This window comes from Rutilus rutilus (assembly GCF_951802725.1).
Source record: "Rutilus rutilus genome assembly, chromosome: 7".
NCBI classification, from domain to species: Eukaryota; Metazoa; Chordata; class Actinopteri; order Cypriniformes; family Leuciscidae; genus Rutilus; species Rutilus rutilus.
Window position 1 is genome coordinate 2,909,153 of NC_140221.1, and position 19,463 is coordinate 2,928,615.

Consider the following 19,463-nt stretch of genomic DNA (forward strand, 5'->3'; position numbering starts at 1 on the left):
ATAATGCGATATTCGATATGCGATACGATAATGCTTAAAAAGTGAGTTAAGTAAACTTAAATTATCTTTAAAATGTATTTAAAATTATATAACCTACATGTGTTTCACATTTTTTTTGTGACGAGAAAACATCCCTAAACTTCTGAAAGTGAACATCAGTGTTTTACTGTAGAATAAGAAGTGTTATTTTAACATCAGTGTAAACCACAGGGTTCAGGGGTTCAGGTTATCCTACATTAGGATTATTTAACAACAGACACTGAATAATCAAATGTAAAAATAAAACTCTGCTTAGTCTTCACTGTATGAATTAAATATATCCTGATTCTTATTAAAGCTACAAAAGTTATTCAGCCGGGAGCAGTGAGTGATTTTCTCTTCGTCTTTTGTTCATGACCCCAGTTATTGCAAGCTGTTGCGATATGCATATTGCGATATTTACATTTGCGATATTTCGATAATTCCGATATATTGTGCATCCCTAATAGGAACCGGGTTAAATGCATATAAAATAATCAATAATATACAGTAATATCCCACAACATCCTAATCAACATTTTGGTAAACTAGCTTTATGATCATACAAACACTGATACAGTATCGAAGGCAAAAAAAATAGTCTGCAATATCAAATAAATGAAGAGCTGAGAGCTCAGAAGGGAACTTAGAAGCTAAAACAAATCTTGATTAAATATTTAACCCAAACACAGAGCATTGATAAAACCGTTTCTCTCTGTTTTAAAGGGTCCTGTCACCAGGAATCGACCCATGAATAATGTTGGTGAACATTAATGCTGGGATGATTGATAAATCAATGGGACACTGAAGGTAATTGTCCGCTGTCCCGGTGGGTTCGTGCTCACAGAATGAGGGAATCATTGGGAGAGACGTGTCTTTACAGCGGCTTCGGTACAGCATTAGAAACAGCAGATTAAAGGAGTGACTGAATGGGCTGGGGGGGGCAAACACCTCGAAGCGGACACATGGAGAGGAACGTGCCTCGCACACCAAAACACCACCAGAGCAACAAGAGGTATTAAGAAAGATACTGAGACAACAGGCACTAATACACACATACACTCTCGGAAAAGAAATGGTCAACAATTGTGCCTTTAGGGGAACAGCATGTCACTGAGACACACTGCAATACTCAGTGTGTCTGTCTTGTTTTCCAGTACAAATATCTTAACATTCTTAAATCAAGATGCATTTACTTGGGAAGCACAATAAGACGATGCATAAGATATTAAGTCTTGTTTTCTGAAAAAAAAAAAATATATATATATATATATCAAAATTAAGTGAGTTTATACTTAAAACAAGAAAAATATCTGCCAATGGTGGACAGAAAAATTAACTTAATTAAAAGGGAAAACAAGATTAATTTTTCTTACTCCAAAAGCAGATTTTTTTTTCTCAAAACGTATAATACAAAAACAATAATTGTACATCATTCATGGAACTTTTTTTAGGAACATTTTAGTTGGATGTTCATCTAATATTTTTAAATGTATACTTGTTTCAGAATGTTCAGAGAACATTCAACAGTAACATTCCCATAATGTTTTCTTTACTCTGTTCAATATGTAATGGCTCTATTTGTGGGCTTCCACAATCTTCTCTGCTTGCTAAACGTGAGACACACTGCCTGATAAAAGTGATTGCTGGTAACTGACACGATTACCTCAGTCATATTTCACAGTGATGTGGATTTTTGGTTGTTCATGGGATGAAACGTTAACAAGCATGAACAAACGTGAACGATGCTCGGGACAGCTGACGGGCCAGCGCTGCATCGTCACGAAAGTTTAAGCCTTGACGATTTAAATATTCAGGCACAAGAAGACGCGAAAGGGAGCTCATTTCATTACTCGTCCAGAAAACTGCGTCTCAGACAGCGCGCAAATACTAAACTGAGCTCTCTTTCACATCTTCTTGTGCTTGAGCAGATTTACACACAAAATAGCGAGTATCCTATAAACATAGTTGGGTATGTTTGTAAAAAGGGGTCACTTGCGCTTCAGCCTGGTTGGTGCTCACAGAACAGGACGCAGAAATCAAAAGAGGAGACCCAAGGTCTAGCTAGGACCCAGGAGCAGGACCGGAGCACACAACGTTTTAAGTGATTTTTATTGGTGCAAAACGACTAACGTTTCGACGCTCATGCGTCTTCTTCAGAGTCAAAAGGTTGGGTATGTTTTAACCCTTTAGATCCGGCTGTGTCATCGCCAACACATTCCAGCAAGCTGTATTCATTTTACCATAACTCTTCAACCGTTTGCATTACCAAAACCATTCAAATTGCCCCGACAGAAGACAACATACGTTTTTCGGCACGGCTTATTACGGTAATTTCATGCTTTCCGTCTGCAAATCAGGGTTCGAAATGAGGGGGGTCTGGGGGGGTCCCGGACCCTCCATAAGTCATTAGGGACCCCCCATAAGAATTTATTTTTGGATTTTGGGGGGTCCCCGACAAATATATTTTAACATTAAAAATAATTGTGAAAATTATAGGTCTTTAGTGACGTTTTATATTTATAACAGTAATTCATTTATTTCCTAGCGCGAGGCAGCAATCAGGGCAGCTATTAGCCGAGTGAGTTCCTATACTACAGATTGTTGTTGTGGTGCTCCCGCAGACACGCACTGTAGCTGAACGCGGCAAACCGAAACCTCACAAAGAGTGAAATCCTGTAAGTGCTTCGATTATATTTATATCTCTATAATTGCTTATAGTAAAATATTAGGAGTTCGAGTTCCTATATCAAAAGTTGCATTAACTAGATACCCAGTGTAATGATTAGAAGAGTACGTTTGTCAACGTTTCTTGTTAGCTGAGTATGTGTACGAAGCCAAATGACCTGCCAGCTAATAGCAGACTATGGAAGCTTGTTTCCGCCACAGAGTGAAAAATAAAAAAGGTAATTCTGATTCTACTCAAATGTAATAAAATCAGAATTGTGAGATATAATTCTGAGGTAAAAAAACAAACTTTTTTTCCCTTAGAATTGGACTTAAATATCTCACAATTGTTAGTTTATATCTCACAATTCTGAGAGAAGATGTCAGAATTGCGAGATATAAACTCGCAATTATGTGTTATAAAGTCAGAATTGCGTGATATAAAGTCACAATTGTGAGAAAAAAAGTCAGAATTCTGACTTTATATGACGCAATTGCGACTTTATTTCACACAACTCTGAGAAATAAAGTCAGAATTGAGATATATAAAGTCAGATTTGCATGTTATAAAGTCAGAATTGCGAGATATAAACTCGCAATTGTGAGATAAAAAGTCGCAATTATCTTTTAAAAAGTTTTATTCAGAGTTAGAGGGTTACCTGTTAGATTATAGCCACTTCTCCAGACACCACTACAATACTGGGCCTGGCCCAAACCATGAAAAACATCCCAAGACCATTATCCCACCTTCAACACTTCAACATTGCTCCATATAATTTTGCCTACAGTATATAGTGTAGCAAGGTAGTCTTCAGAATTTTTAATAATTTAATAATAAAATTTTAGGGGACCCCCCAAGAGTCCTAAGTCATTTCGAACCCTGCTGCAAATGACAGCAGCTTTCTGGCAGAGCGGGAAGGAAGGATTTGAACAGAGAGATACGACGCGCGGCAGGTTAGAGTGTTTTGGATTGCATAAAATAATAAAAGAAACGAACAAATACATGGCGAAAGAAGTATTAGACAGCAGAAGAGGGGATTGGGATGATTTTTTAATGAAACTTGGCGGATGGTCGTTACTCTTTCACGTATCTTAGCATGTGGTGTGTGCATGTGATGTGTATGTGTGTGTGCCTACAGTATGTATGCATGCATTTGTATGTGTGCGCGTGTGTTAAAAAGAAAGTGTCCTTCACGAGTTCACACTTACATATAATGAAGGGGTAAAGTTTAATGCGTATTTGGCGTGCTGTCCGGAGGGAGGGCTCCGAGCTCGGAGTTCGGCCCGAACCCAGAGTACTCCCCCCGTATGTAAGTGTTTAGGACTAGAAGCGTGGAGAAGGGGTGGTGGAGGGATGCTGCAAACTGTCAATGGAATGAGGTGAGACTGCTGAGTATATATACACACCTCTTACCATTGATTGCTGAGTGCTCTCCACTTGTGTTAATTATCTGAACGTGTTCCTCCCGAACCTTGTTAATAAAACATCATTAAATGAAAACTGTGCAACCCAATGTCACAAAAAAGACTTGTATATATGTATTATAGTTCATTTGTCAACTTAAAAGTGTTCCTTTTATTCGTGATTTTTCTGTTTTTTTCTAAATAAAAATCGGTAAATTTACTTTCGTTTTTTTTTTTGTTGTTGTTGTCTATTTCAATTCTATTTACTAACTCACCACACACAATAATGGTCAATAACTGTAATTTGTCTTTTTCTGAAAAACATGACACCTTGCACATGAAGATAGCACATTGTTTTAGAATTTTACAGTCAAAAAATCTAAACATGTGAAAAACACTTATTTTAGCTTCAGGCTCTAAAGGGTTAAGTGAACGTAAAGAGTTGAGAAAGTAAACGCATGTGTACAGTATCAGTATATTAGATCCGTGCATTCGCTGTTAATATTCCTCCTGCTGCCGTCTGTGTTTTTAATGTTATTCAAACAACAGAAAGAAAAAAACACTCACTGCTCTGAATAATCACTTAAATAATAAGGATGTTTAATTTATACAATGAAGACTATGCAGTGATATTTTACATTTGCTTACTTTGTTAAAATTCCGTACCTGAAAAGCATTGTTTATTTCACGTGTATCTTTGTTATATAGCATTTATTTGTGCTTTTGCTTGTAATTTGATTATTTGATATTATGTTACTGACTGTTTACTTTAATGATGTTTAAGTTTTACATTAATTAGGCTAGTAGTTTTAGCTTTGGTATCGAAATTGGAGAGAATTGTGAATTTCTAATGGTATCTAAAATTTTGGTGTTATTACTGCCTGTTTTTGCACCCCCCCAAAAAAACTAAAAACTGTGTAATGGCTGGTAAACATTTGTACGGCCAATACATTTTCTTAAGTCACCGGACATTGGCAGGTGTAGAGAAAAAAAATAGTTTTAGGCCCTGATTACAACGATTTTTCTAAATATCTATAATCTTATATCCCATATCTTAAATTGATATGGGTTTGTAACACCTTGAGGGTGAGTAAAAGATGAAAGAATTTTAATGTTTGGGTGAACTGTCCCTTTAAGGGGAATGTTAGAAAATCATTCTTTAAATATATTTCTTGCATAATATATAGGTCTTGCAATAAGAAAACACTGTTATAGTTAGAGTTGATTTCATGATGACCTTAAAGAAGTCCCATTTGTGAATTTCATTTGTAATATTTCTCAAGTCAAACACTGTGAAGTCTAATCTCAATATTTTCAATAAAGTAAACACAGCTTTATTAGTGTTTCTTTCTCCTTTTCTATCCTATGAACAACCAAAAATTAAAATCACTGTGAAATATGACTGAGGTAATTGTTGAATAGTTGGCAGCAATCGCTTTTCTCATTGACATTTTAGTCGAATCGGGCAGTGTGTCTCACGTTTAGCAAGCAGAGAAGACTGTGGAAGTCCACAAATAGAGCCATAAAATATTTAACAGAGTAAAGAAAACAGCCTTTACCATTTTTACGGCTATAAGACACAATCTTTCTGCTACTGAGGCCCAATATATTCCTCCAGTCTCAGAGAGAGAGAGAGAGAGAGAGAGAGAGAGAGAAAGAAGGACATGGAGGCAAGATTAATCAAACACAGAAGGTCAGGGACGCACAATGCTTGATTAAGGTCACACAAACCATCACAAAGTCATTCGGCCCAATAAAGACGCCCGCTGCAGTCATTAACATGGCCGCCGCAGGGAAGCCTCGTTTTCTTGATCCCTCGTGCCCAATCTCACACAAACAAACACGGTTATGTTGCTAAATCAAAGAAGGGAAGTAAAATGTTGCAACCCATAGGCGGGACATGTTGTATCATCACTGATTGACATCCATGTAATAAAAATGTAGGTGCTGTTTCTTACAGAGCCTCCCTATAGAGTAACGCCCGTTTCACACACACTCCGTGTGCAGTGCAGGAGCAGCACACCCTATAGTGCTTTCACATATGCTGCGTTTGCAGTGCGTAACTGATCCACGGCTGTACCACAAACACATACCCACTGTTTGTATTTCAAATCCAGAAGTCATCAGCAAGTTTTATTTAAAAAAAAGTTTTGTAGCATTGCGATTCTCTTTGTACACATACACACTCTTGTAGACGTTTAAACACATCTCAACGCATTATTCAGTGCTACTTCTATATAGATGTATATAGGCTATTAAGTTGCTCAAGCAAGTGGTAAAATATTTAACCATGTACCATTAAAATCGCAAACATTTTAAATTAAAACTTAAAATTGACAAAAACAGCCGACTCTCTTTTGCATTTAAATTTTAATACAATAAATCTTGCATGTCACACAGAACTTGTTTTTCCACCTCCGCGAATGAGACGAGTGCTGTTCATTATGTCGCCTCGTTAAGGTAAACTGTTGTTTTCCTTGCTTTACCCTGTTCTTAAAGTAAAAAAGATGACTGTGAAAAATAGTAGAATTAAATTAAATACATTTATGGCAAAATTACTACATTTTATTTAATTAAAGCTGCATTCAGTAACTTCGGGATTTCTTCGCTGTATTCTCGCTTTTTGCTCGCAGGTTTCTCTCTAGAGCTCCCCCCACAGCTTCGGAATAGATATTTGACAACACTGTTGTAAAAACTCGTTGGTGATTCTCAGACACCAGAGGCTAGCAGATCAACGACATCAAAGCAAGACCTGATATCACGCGATACTTCCTGACGCGGCGGCCCGCCGGCTCAAAGTTACAAGTGCGTATTTTCTGCTCACGGGCACCAGGGGGGTGCGAAACGACCACCATTCAACCCGAAATAAGTAATATAACCATTCCAATGACTCCGAAGCTGTTCAGTTAAGGTAAGAAAAGTTACTTAGTTCACCTTTAAATGCATTTATGGTGAGATTATTATATTTTCATGTCAATCTGTGTTCATTTTGACCACGAACCATGCGCTGTCACTTTAATTCAGCACGTGCAGCACAGCAGAAATACACTCGGTGTGGAAACGATCTCTGCACTGCTGTATACGCACCGCAACTGGAACGGATCGACGGACTGCAACCGCGTGCAGTGCAGTGTTAATTTTGACAGCAAATTTTGATTTAGTTTTAGTCATAGTCTTTTGACTAAAATGCCATTTAGTTTTAGTCATATTTTAGTCATCTGAATTGTTTTAGTTTTAGTCTAGTTTTAGTCGACGAAATACAATAAGATTTTAGTCGTCTAAATCTACTGTAGAATAAAATAAAATGGGTTTCAATTTAAATGCATTTATTTAGAATTTCTCTAAAATTTCCAAACCCATATACTCCCGGAGAAAACATATATTAACCTGCTAATATGAATGATTTTAAAGTTTGAACGTGCAATACAGATACAGATTAAACTACTGTAACTTAAAAAATATCTTAAAATTAAATAAAACCACTTTAGAAGACGGTCTTTTTTTCAATGAATGATATAGGCTACTGTATGAATTCTTTACTTGCGTACATCATTCTCTATTCTTTCAAGCATATATATTTATTTGTATGAATTAAATAGAATTAATCCTTATTAAAGCTATTAACGAGCAGTGAATGCTTTTCTCTTTTTCTTTTGTTGCTTGATCAATATTAAGGACACAGACCGCATTAGGTTTATTACCCACTGTCACTTTAAGACATCGGATCATGTCCAATGACATGCGGATCCAATTGCACTGATGCACATCCGATACACTCACAACTGTTTAAGACATAACCGACATAATTTACGTGAAAACTCTCCAAAACGGACATATAGACATAATAATTGTGTGTATTTGTCCATTCAGACACGAAAGAGAGCTCAATTCAGTACTCGCGCGCTGTATAGGCTAGGTGTCTATGTGCATGGCTGCACGCTTCGGGTCGGGTGTGTGCGCACAGAAAACCGTACCGAATATAGCTCTTTTTTTGCGTCGTCACTCTTATTCAGATCTATATGTCTGCTCTACTCATTCTCCCAGACATTTACATTTTTTAACGTTTTATGAGACATGCAGCGCATGCCAACCCGTGTGCCGCTGGGTAGATCACGTTACAGTACAATTGTGCACATCTACCACAAATGCAGGACATCAGACTGGATCGCTTCCCAAATCGTCACTATCTAACATTTTCGTCTAGTTTTTATTCGTTGACGAAAATGTCAATAGATTTTCGTCATAGTTTTTGTCATTCAAAACTAGTTTTTATTTAGTTATCGTCTCGTTTTCGTCTGTGAAAAAATGTCGTTGACGAAAATAATGAAATTAACGAATAACGAAATTAACACTGGTGCAGTGTGAAAGCTCTAACCTGTTAACATGGGTACGGAAAAAAATACGCACTGCAAACGGAGTATGTGTGAAACGGGCGTAACATATGTGAAAACAAAATATTTAACATTATTTGAGCTCTGACAACAATACTCCTGCCCTAATGATGTTTCCTCGAGGGACGACCACGACAGAGTGAAAAAAAGATGAACGCTGGCGAACGATAGCAACTCGGCGAGTACAGGAATTAGCATTAAGCTAACACGCCGCTTCCGTAGCCTGTTTGTTTACATTCTTGTTTCCGGAAGTCAGTCGCTAGTTCCGCCTTCTCAATGACATCACGTACGTCGTTAATAACGGCAAGTGATGATTGGTCGAGAAGCAATGCGTAGGCTTGTCCACGACAAGCATTCAGGAGTCAAAATTGCATAATCTGACACAGTGACTATCGTAACTGACACAAATATTGTGTAATCTGAGTGCAGTTGTCAAATACGAGATTACAGATTGCCAAAATTTGTGATCACAAATTGTTATAATGTGAGAACTTGTACAAATTCATGAGTGCAGTTCATAAGCAGAGAGCACTGAGCTCAAGGCACAGATTATTGGGAAAGATTCTGCTCCTGCATGTGACCCTAGGGGGACTCCATACTTTCTCATGCTGCAGTAAATAGAATTCACAAAAGGGAATAATGTGAATTATCAGTTTAACTGCATGGAATCGTCTGGTTCTTATAGCAGGGCTCGTTGTAGTGCAGTGTTGACATGTACTGTGTTCATTAGTGTAGTATGACTTTGCACAGGTGTTTTTACCCGTAGTTTGAATTATGTGTTGCAATGTGTTGTTTTTTTAGGGCTAAAGGAAATTTTGCATTAAAAGACTAATCTGACAAATAACATATTGGAGATTATAATGATACCAAGTTTTCCCTGTTTATCAGAGGAGAAAATTAACTTTAGTGTTTTACCATGGTTAAAATAACTAGCAGTGATTAACATTCTCCATCGCTACGACAGATTCCCATTAATTGGATTGCAGAGAGGCCATGCATGAGATCAATGCTGATCAGGCTCGGAAATTAATGAGATTGGGGCAAAAATGCCATGAAACTGACCCCCAAATGCTTAATCGACAATTAACACAATTAAAGTGAAATTTGAAAAGGAATGAAAAGTGTCGATTGCAGCATTACATTTAGATCTTTTTCAGTGAAACGTTCTTTGCTGTATATAATTTATTCCCAGTTTGAATGACCATTTTGTTTTTCATGCTGCTAAGGCCGCAATTATCTAATTCATAAATGGTTCTCAATGTGTTCTGTCTGTGTAGCCAGCAAGCTACCTGTGCAAAATCTGATGATGATCAATTATTCCATGGGCAAGAAAATCTAACCGTCGATACTAACGAGCTCACATGGTCAATGCCACAAACTTATTTCGATTTCATTAGTGACCTACAAATACTGCAGAACTTTAAAGGGGTGGTTGATTCTGATTTGACTTTTCTAACTTTAGTTAGTGTGTAGTGTTGCTGTTTGAGCATAAACTACATCTGCAAAGTTACAACGCTCAAAGTTCAAAGAAAAGGGAGATATTTGCTTTTAAAGGGACTGTGTGTAGGATTTTCTCCCATCTAGCGGTGAAATTGTATTTTGCATTCAAACAAATATTGCTCTCCAGCGCCTCGCTTTTTCAAATGCGTGTTGCATCTACGGTAGCCGTTATGTACCAAAAAGCTATGACAGGATGTCTTTAATAGCACTTCATTGAGTTTTCCTTCGGGTGAACTGGTTTGTTATTTCAAACTAACTGCAACTTGACACAACGAACAAACGAATGTTACAGTTTTGAACAAACAAAACTTACAACCTTGTTTTTAGGGCCTTCTCTACTTTACTCAATAGCTGCTATTCATCAAAGACACTGTTTTTCAAGATGGCGGAACTACATGGAAGCCTCCGTGGACCTACCCGTCCCATGTATATAAAGATAATAAATTCTTCGTTTACGAGGATAAGTCAGATCATTGGCAGAGGTATTTGTACACCATTGAGGACATATTTATGAATAAAAATATTGATTTTAGATAATAAAATACCTAAAAAACTACACATTGTCCCTTTAAAGAAATCACTTTTTAAGGACTACAACAAACGGCTGGTAGAGACTACACGACATTCCTCCCGGGTTAGTGACATCACCAACCCTAAAATTTACATAAACCCCGCCCCCTGAACACAATTTATAGATTATCAAGACAGAATATGCTAATCAATGACTAGAAGATAACTACACATCAGCTACATAAATTCATCAATTAACCATTCAGAAATGTCCTGTTGCTTCTACATGTTGTCACTTCTTCTCGAGTCTCTCCATCATTGTCTGACTCCGGTTTGAACATAAAAGTTTTTGAAATGTTCAGTGCATGTGTGTGTGTGATGTAAAAGGACACAAGCTCTTGAAGCTCCGCCCCCTGTGCCGGGAGCAGCAGCTCATTTGCATTTAAAGGAACAGACACAAAACGGTGCGTTTTTGCTCACCCTCAAAAAGTGACAACTTTAACATGCTATATAAAAATATCTGTGGGGTATTTTGAGCTAAAACTTCACACACACACTCTGGGGACATCAGAGACTTATTTTACATCTTGTGAAAAGGGCATTATACCACCCCTTTAAAAGATTGTCTTAAGCAACATGAGCACGTAATTACTTCACAGTTGTTGCTCTTAGACAGCAATGAAATTAAAGAGACTGTTGCTCTAGTTTTCAACATCTTTTACACCTGACAAAAAGACCCCAGTATCTCACATGAGTCTCCTCTAGAGTTTCAGAATAGATCTTAATGTCTCTAACTGTGCTCAGATGTGCCAAGAGCCTGACAGAAGCCATATTTCTTAATACAAACTCAATACTTTCAACACCACATTTATTTTATAGTTCTATTTGGCCTCAGTTTCAAGAGTTAGCCAAGACAAAGTTGATGCCTCCCGAGATTTAAAAGAGCAAAACCATTTTACGCTCAAACAAGGAATAAAACTTACATACACAAGTACATACTCGCAAACACTAGTAAAGAATTAAAGCGCACCATCAACACACTCACCATCAGAGCGAACACACAGCCAAGACACGAGAATCAGACCCTGGTCACATGTGCATCAGTGTGTGTGTGTGTGTGTGTGTGTGTGTGTGTGTCAGACCAGGTTAGAGTGCATGCAGATTCTTCTGCAAGATCACAAGAAGTGCAAGAAAGAAGAGACACAGGAAGAATCTAGTGGTTGGACAGGCGACACCCTCTTCACATAAACACATCATGAGTGGACGGAAAAGAGAGAGAGAGAGAGAGAGAGAGTGAGAGAGAGTGAGTCTTTCACAAACACATCATTAAGCGCAGATCGCTCACCCTAGCCTCACTCAAGACATCATGCCACTTGGCTGGACTTCTATGTCCGACTGAACACACACTCATTAACGTCCACCACACACACAGTAGCCCTATCTGCTCTGTTTGCGCTGCTCAAAATGGCCTGAAAAGCAGAAACGTAAGAATGGTAAACAAGCGCAAACTAGTAGAAATGCTACTAAAAACTACAGCTACGAAGTAAAGCATGTACTGTAAATCAATGATTCCTCTCTTAAAAAAAAAACATATTATATACAAAGACACACACTGTGATCATAAGAACGGGTGTCACATATTATTATAGAAGGGATGTTTTTGATTCCTCTGTTCAAGTGGACTTATTATGATTTTAAGCTAATAAGTTGGAATTTGAATAGAATTGGACACCGCAAACTGCAGGATGATTTATATCTGATGGCTTCAGGAATTCTGCACCGAAATCCAGGGACAGTAAAGGCCCCAAAACAGTTTAAGCGAAATCTGCGTGAAGTCGTTTTGAACAAAGTCATGCCAAAAAGGAGTTTGTTTGGAGTTCGTATTGAGAGATCGAAACAGCTTAATAAAGCAAACTTTCGGGAAAAGTTCGCTTCAACTGGTAAACACCTTTAAACTACCATAATCTGTGGTGATGATGTAATAGGTGGGCGTGGCTCTGAGGCTCCGCCTTCTTTGATGAGTAAATCTCCAGTTCATTTCTTAAAACGTCAGCTGGAGAGCTGCTTTATAGTAGAAACTGAAGTTAATTCTAATTTAAAGACACTGATACTGGTTTTTTTTCATGTTTACTACTGCAAAGCTGCTTGCTTTTAAGCAGTCTGTTGTATACAGTGCTATATAAATAAACGTGATGTGACTGGAGTGTTGAATTGCAGAGCTTGTGCAAATATCCACATCACTATATGATCAGATGCTTTCTTAAAGCTGCTCTAAGCGATGTTGGGGGACGTCACTTCTTGTTGACGTTCGAAGTATTGTCAAACAAAATGGAGGCTAGCTCGTCCCTCCCTCCTCCTCATCCCGTCCCCTCCCCCTCCCTTCCGTGCTTCCTGAAACAGTCATGAACCATTTAGAAAAAACAGACTGGATTTAAACACCTGTCCGGCAGAAAGACGGCGGAGATCTCGCCACCTTTTGAATGCTTTTCCGATGTAAATTCGGGACTTCGATATGGTCGTGTGTCGGCCATATCAAAATTCTCAAGAATATACAATTTTAACGTTAGTCGTTGTTAGGACATCTCTCCTCTAGCTAACTTCCCTCTTCATGCTTCTCTCTCCTCCACCCCCCACACCCCCCTTCATGTGCACGCGCACTAACCCCCCAACCCCCACCGCCAAATCATTCTTGTCGGTTATTGGCTGGAACTCTGTTTGTTATGTTTCGTGGTCCAGGCTGGGCCAGTTTGTTTTTGTTGCCGTTTGTGGAGCCTGGGCTGTCTACAGAGACCGTGGTTTTTTACAGTGTGTTCAGGGGACAGGCAGCTAGCGGATAGTGAGGAGATGTTTGCTGGATGTTACCTAAAAAACACGTGACATCGCTTAGAGCACCTTTAACTGCTGTTTTCTCACCGCTGTCATTTTAGTCAGGTATTTCAAACTACTTTTTACCCCTAAGCGATGAACGAAGATGAACTTTACCATAAGTATACTGGGGCCTTGAGAAGCACTTCCAACCAAGCTGATATTAGAAACATAACACAAGCATGGCATCATTTCTGTTGCTGTGGTTCAGATCTAGTTTTGTCACGTTCCCTTCTTGATCATAGACTCTCCACAGTTTGAAGTTTCTTTGCTTTAACAGTAGGTTAACATGCAGTTTAAAACTGTCCACGGTAGATAGCAACCTAAATTCAGTCCAACAACCGTATTTACTGTAGCAATGAGCCACAATACTGCACTAAGACCTTCTTTTCTATGTTCACACATAAACTGTGTGTTTTCCACCAAATCAGATCCAACATCTAAACTTGTAGACCAAAGCCCCGATCACACCTGATGCGTTTTTTTGCCGTGAGAGGCGCCTTTTTTCAATTGTTTTCCTATGGCAGTGAGCGTTCTGCGTGCTTTTACCGCCTGCTGCGCCTCGCGTTTTTGCAGTTGAAAAAAAAGCACAAAAGAACGCCCGACGTCATCGCGTTTATTTCCACTGTCCAATCGAATGAATGGAGAGGTGGGCCTTCCATTGTAGCAATGAAAGAGGCGGGGCTCATTTGCATATTCATAGATCCGTGTATACTAAATGAGGCAAGGGTGTTGAGTTACATTCAAGATATTTTAAGGCATGAAGAAATTTTTTCAAGGAAAAAGCTTTTAAATATGTCATTTTGGTGATCAAAGATGAGTTTTAAGGGATACAATTTTACAATAAAGGGGGACTTATATATATATATATATATATATATATATATATATATATATATATATATATATATATATATATATGATTTAAAACAATGGCATTTAAAACACTGATTATCATCCACTGTTTCTAGAGATAACCCATGAGGTATGACAATAATTCAAAAAGAAAATGAAAATATTTAATTATTTATTTATTTATTTACTTACTTAAACTCAAATGGTTTGTTTCACATTAGGAACAGAACTGGAATATAATTTTCTGTAACACTTCAGTTTAGGTCCAGTTCTCACAATTAACTAGTTGCTTATTACCTTGCATTTTACTATGATATTGGCTGTTTATTAGTGCTTATAAAGCACATATTAATGCTTTACTTTGCATGACCATATTCTACATCTCTTAATCCTACCCAGTACATAAACTTAACAACTACCTAATAAACAGTAATTAGGAGTTTATTGAGGCAAAATTAAAGTGTGACTATTTCCATTATTCTGAATAGTGCACAACCCTGGTGTCTAAGCTGTTGGTACGTGTGTGTGTGTGTGTGTTTTATATTCACTTTAATCTCATTTTACCATTACTGTTGCTTTGCACCTTAATGGTTCCTGCTTCCCATGGGAAATAAGAAACAAGGGTTTGCAGGTCTTTCTTTCTTTTGGTTTCGTACATGGTTTCTTATAAAACAAATAGTTTCTTTCTAACAAATGACAAAAAAGCAACACAAGCAACTCTTAAAACTACTTTGTCATTCATTCTAATAGGACACGTCACGCCATATTTGACATCGCCGGCATCAAACACCATTGACTGAGTTTGTCTTATCACTGACGTGAAACCTTGCATGACACATCTTGACACACGCCATCTTTAAATGTGTGCAAGCAATGAAAGGGAAGATTTGTAATCAGTAGGGACTTAATTATTGGGTTTGTTGCTCACACAACAACGACTGAACGGCTTCAAACACATCACACCAGTCATATGAACTACTGTACTTTTAAAGCACTTTCTTTGTATGGAAAAGAGCAGTATGAACACTTTGCTAAATTTCTCTTATTGTGTTTCACAGAATACAGTTTGAAACGACATAAATGATGACGGATTATGTGGGCAAACTATTCAAAATGCCACAACAGCAGGAAGTGTTTGAGAACAAGTTGAGAAATCTCCTCTTCAAATGAGTGCGCTTTCTTAGTTTCCTGCGCATTTATACGCACGTCTGTCTCATACAGTTACAGTTTACCTCGCCTCCATGAGCATTGTGGGAAATGTACAAGTCAGCGGCTGCCCAGTCATATAAACCTCACACAGCAATCTATCATCACGTACGTCGCCTCTCTCTGCGTATGCTTTGCTGTATGTGAAAACTAGAGCAAGAAACTTTATTTAACAATTTTTCACTTGCTTATCTCAGCAAACGCCATTTATAACCAATAAAACACACACACAGACATAAAATATGAGCACGTTAAACATTTCATATATGGTGATCATCACTCATCATAAAATATTACCTCCTAAAAAGGAAATAAATCCAAAATAATATCCACAAAACATACGTGGGCTATACTGTCCGTATACATGAGCTTATCGTTGTTAGAAGTAAACATAACATCTGCATCAGAAAACCTTAAAAGGATTCAAAAGACACCAACTTAACCATATCAAATTGAACTAAAAATCGAAAATAATTATCGAAACTTGCATTAGAAATAAATAAATTGCATTAGAAAAACTTAAAAGAAACCACATATTTTTTGTCTAAAACTCAAATTAAAAAAAAAATATATAAAATGTAATCTTTACTGAGACTCATTGTGATATTCAGTGAAACTGCACATCCATGTCAATGTCAGCTACACATTTAATAAAATAAAACTGATAAAATAACAAGGTAATGTATTCCCGTCTTCCCGGTCACACACACACACACACACACACATACTGTTAGGTGTAAAGCAGGTGTACCTTGAAGACAGGCATCTGTCCGCTCTCTCACATGTGCCGATCCTCAGTCCTGTACGTTAAACGCCGCAAGTTCCCTTTTTTGTGTCTGTTTTGTTCTACCTGTTTCTTTCGCTCTCTCTCTGTGTGGATTTGTCTCACTCTCTCCACGGTTTTATTACATTTGCTGCAGACGGTATGTGTGTGTGTGTGTGTGTGTGTGTGTGTTTGTGTGAGTGAGTGTGTATGTGTGTGTGTGTGTGTGTGTCAGCGGCTGCTCTGAGGCGCGACTGTGCTGCTGAACAAAATTACTGGAGAGAGAGAGAGAGAGAGAGAGAGAGAGAGAGAGAGGAGAGAGAGAGAGAGAGAGAGAGAGAGAGAGAGAGAGAGAGAAATGGAAGAGTGCACATGTCCTGTCTCTCTCTCTCTCTCTCTCTCTCTCTCTCTCTCTCTCTCTCTCACTCTCTCTCTCTCTCTCTCTCTCTCTCTCTCTCTCTCTCTCTCTCCCTCTCTCTCTCTCTCTCTCTCTCTCTCTCTCTCTCTCTCTCTCTCTCTCTCGAGACAGGCCGCTGTCCCGCACTGCTTGCTGTTATTTTTAGAAGCGGCCGAGTCGTGAATCAAAAGCTCGCAAAAGAAACAGGCACATGTCATACGCCAGCAGATCTCTGTCACACACACACACACACACACACACACACAGTCCACACAGGTATTTGTGCACATTTCATCAGCCCTGGTGCATTAAGACTGCAAATTGTTTTATTTTTGAGAGGTCATTACTGAAGGAGGCTGTGTGCGTTGTGTTCTCATAAACTAAGGTTTTATGCTAAACATTATTCTCAAAACAGACTATTCAGCAATAATGAGCAGAGATAAAGCCGTCTGATCTATAATACGCGATAGATCCCAATGCAAGGTCACGTGAAACCTTCAGTCCTCCTACAATCAGTTAAATCCGAGACGTCACATTCATCACAGAGTTAAAACCAGCCTGGAAAGGCATTTGCAATTTGGGGAGACTTGACCGAGTTACAAACTTGTCAGGTCTAATGGCTGCACATCAGTCTCATTAAAGTCTCATAGACACTCTGCTGAAATAAATTCATTCGTCAGAAAGCAATAAACGAAACTGTCTCAGGATCCATTACCATAAAACATATCTGCCATGCAGGACTGACGTAACATTAAAGTTATAAATGGTTATTGTCCTCTCTTTAAAGACAACCAAACAAGATCCATCAAAGGCTGAGTATCCAGTTGAAATCTTGCAAGAGGTTTTTTTTTTTTTTTTTTTTTTTTATATCAATCATCATTAGAGCAGAAGACATTTGGGAGAAAATTAGCTTGGTCCATAATTCATGAAGGTCCGGACTTTAAAGCTCTTAAATGGGATAATTCACCCAAAAATGAAAATTCTGTCATCATTTACTCACACTCATGTTGTTTACTCACACACACAGAATGTCGGTAACCGAACAGTTGTTGGACCCCATTGACTTCCATAGTTTTTTTCTCCTGTATTATGGAAGTCAATGGGGTCCAACAACTGTTTGGGTACCGACATTCTTCAAAAATATCTTCTTTTGTGTTCGACAGAAGAAAGAAACTCATACAGGTTAGGAACAATATGAGGGTATAGAGTAAATCATGACAGAATTAAGTGCCATAGTTCTTAATTGTGGCATTTGTTAAAACTATAATAACACCATTGATGGCTCTTCATTACCATACTTAAAGGCCAATGTTTATCGATTTTAAAAAACAATCCGGTAACACTTTATTTTACAGTGTCCTTGTAACATATGTTACATGTACTATAGTAATAACAGTAAATTATGCATAATTACATGCAACTAACCCTCAACCAAACCCTAATCCTACCCTAACCCTATAGTAAGTACTGTACATGTAGTAAATTAATTTTACTCAGTACTTAAATATATAATTACACTGTAACAATGACACCTTAAAATAAAGTGTAACCAAACAATCTTTAGTACTTTCTATAAAGAAAAATAGCCTAAAAAATACTGTATAGTAACTACAACATTTTACTACAATAAAATTTGATAAATTTGTGTACGGGTGATCATGAGTAGTTTTAACAGTATGTCCAACCGGATTACGAATTTTACGAGGTGGCGAATTCGTACAAATTACTGCACTGGCCATTATTATTAATCGAAGGAGACGTATGTGTGTTTTCCAAGCATTAATGGTAAGGAAAGACCCTTATTATACTTGTGAGCGGCACATATGAGGTGTTTCTGGGTGTTTCTCCCTCAGATCTGCTCCGGGGTCTTGATTGTGGCATTTATTTGAGGTTTAGAATCCATTATTCCTGTAATTCTTTTGTCTTTTATGAATTTAATAAAGAACTCTGTCTCGTATTCTGTCCAAACACACCGCGTCGTCTACGTCAGGTGACCTGTAAATGCGCAAAAACTGTTTTCATTGCAGTTTTGCGAAATATTTATTTTAGAATTGCCTGAAAAACCTCCTCATGCGAGCGTAAACACTTCTTTGCGATAAATGCGAGTTTTTGCGAAATTGACATGTTTCCATTGGGCGTATTTTCAATTCGCAATTTCATTTTGCGCATTTTGAAGGGTAATGGAAACGCAGCTGCTCAAGAAGGCAACATGATGCACTGATATGTGTGTAGTGTTTTTAATTGTACTTTTTCGGTCTTCTAGAAGACAGGAACTAAAAGCGTTACTGGGAAGAGAGGAGCTGCAGCAATGAAGAATACAGGAAAAATAATGTTTTTTGAACATTCAAGCATGAAATGAATGCATTGTGTTTCTTTCTTGAGCATCAGTGAATCAGTTTGCAGCTTTTGTAATAGTTGTGTTTGAGTCCCTCGAGTGTCCTCAGTGTGAAAAGATGGATCTGTCACTGCTGGAACGGGTTCAAATATGCAGAAGATGCTGGAAAACCAAAGGATTTTTCTGAGGAACGTCAGGGCAAACGTGGGACAGAATATCCCAGAACAGTCATTGGTCATCCAAGACACACAGTATTATGATTCAAGGGTATGTAAACTTATGAACAGGGCTATTTTTATAAATTCAGCTTTTATTTTGTCTTGTGGATGTCACGTTTTGGTTTTGTCATTGTCATGTTTCTGTGTCTTGTCATGTGATTCCGTTTGTCATGTGATCCCGTTTGTCAGGTGATCCTGCCATGCGTCTTGTCATTGGTTAATTGTCTGATCATTACAAGCCCTCATGTTTGCCATGTGTCTGGTGTTTTGTTTCCTGTAGAACACTGGTTGTAAGTCTACAGTATGTTCATGTTCCTGTCTTCATTTTGAGTTT

General features: G+C 38.0%; 1 protein-coding gene across 8 annotated transcripts in view; it reads right to left on the bottom strand.

The window, feature by feature from the left end:
* The window catches only part of rgs3a (regulator of G protein signaling 3a), a 171,491-nt gene that overhangs the window by 82,845 nt on the left and 69,183 nt on the right, over positions 1 to 19,463 (bottom strand). The window contains exon 1 of one of the 8 annotated variants that reach the window (XM_084413651.1): positions 16,168 to 16,462. The exons of 6 other annotated variants lie outside the window; for them this stretch is intronic. In XM_084413651.1, coding sequence (XP_084269777.1) covers positions 16,168 to 16,182 — 15 coding nt within the window. In that variant the 5' untranslated portion in view covers positions 16,183 to 16,462. Of the gene's footprint in view, positions 1 to 11,535; positions 11,679 to 16,167; positions 16,463 to 19,463 lie in introns of those variants that run through there. One more of the 8 variants, XM_084413652.1, reaches the window with a different exon arrangement.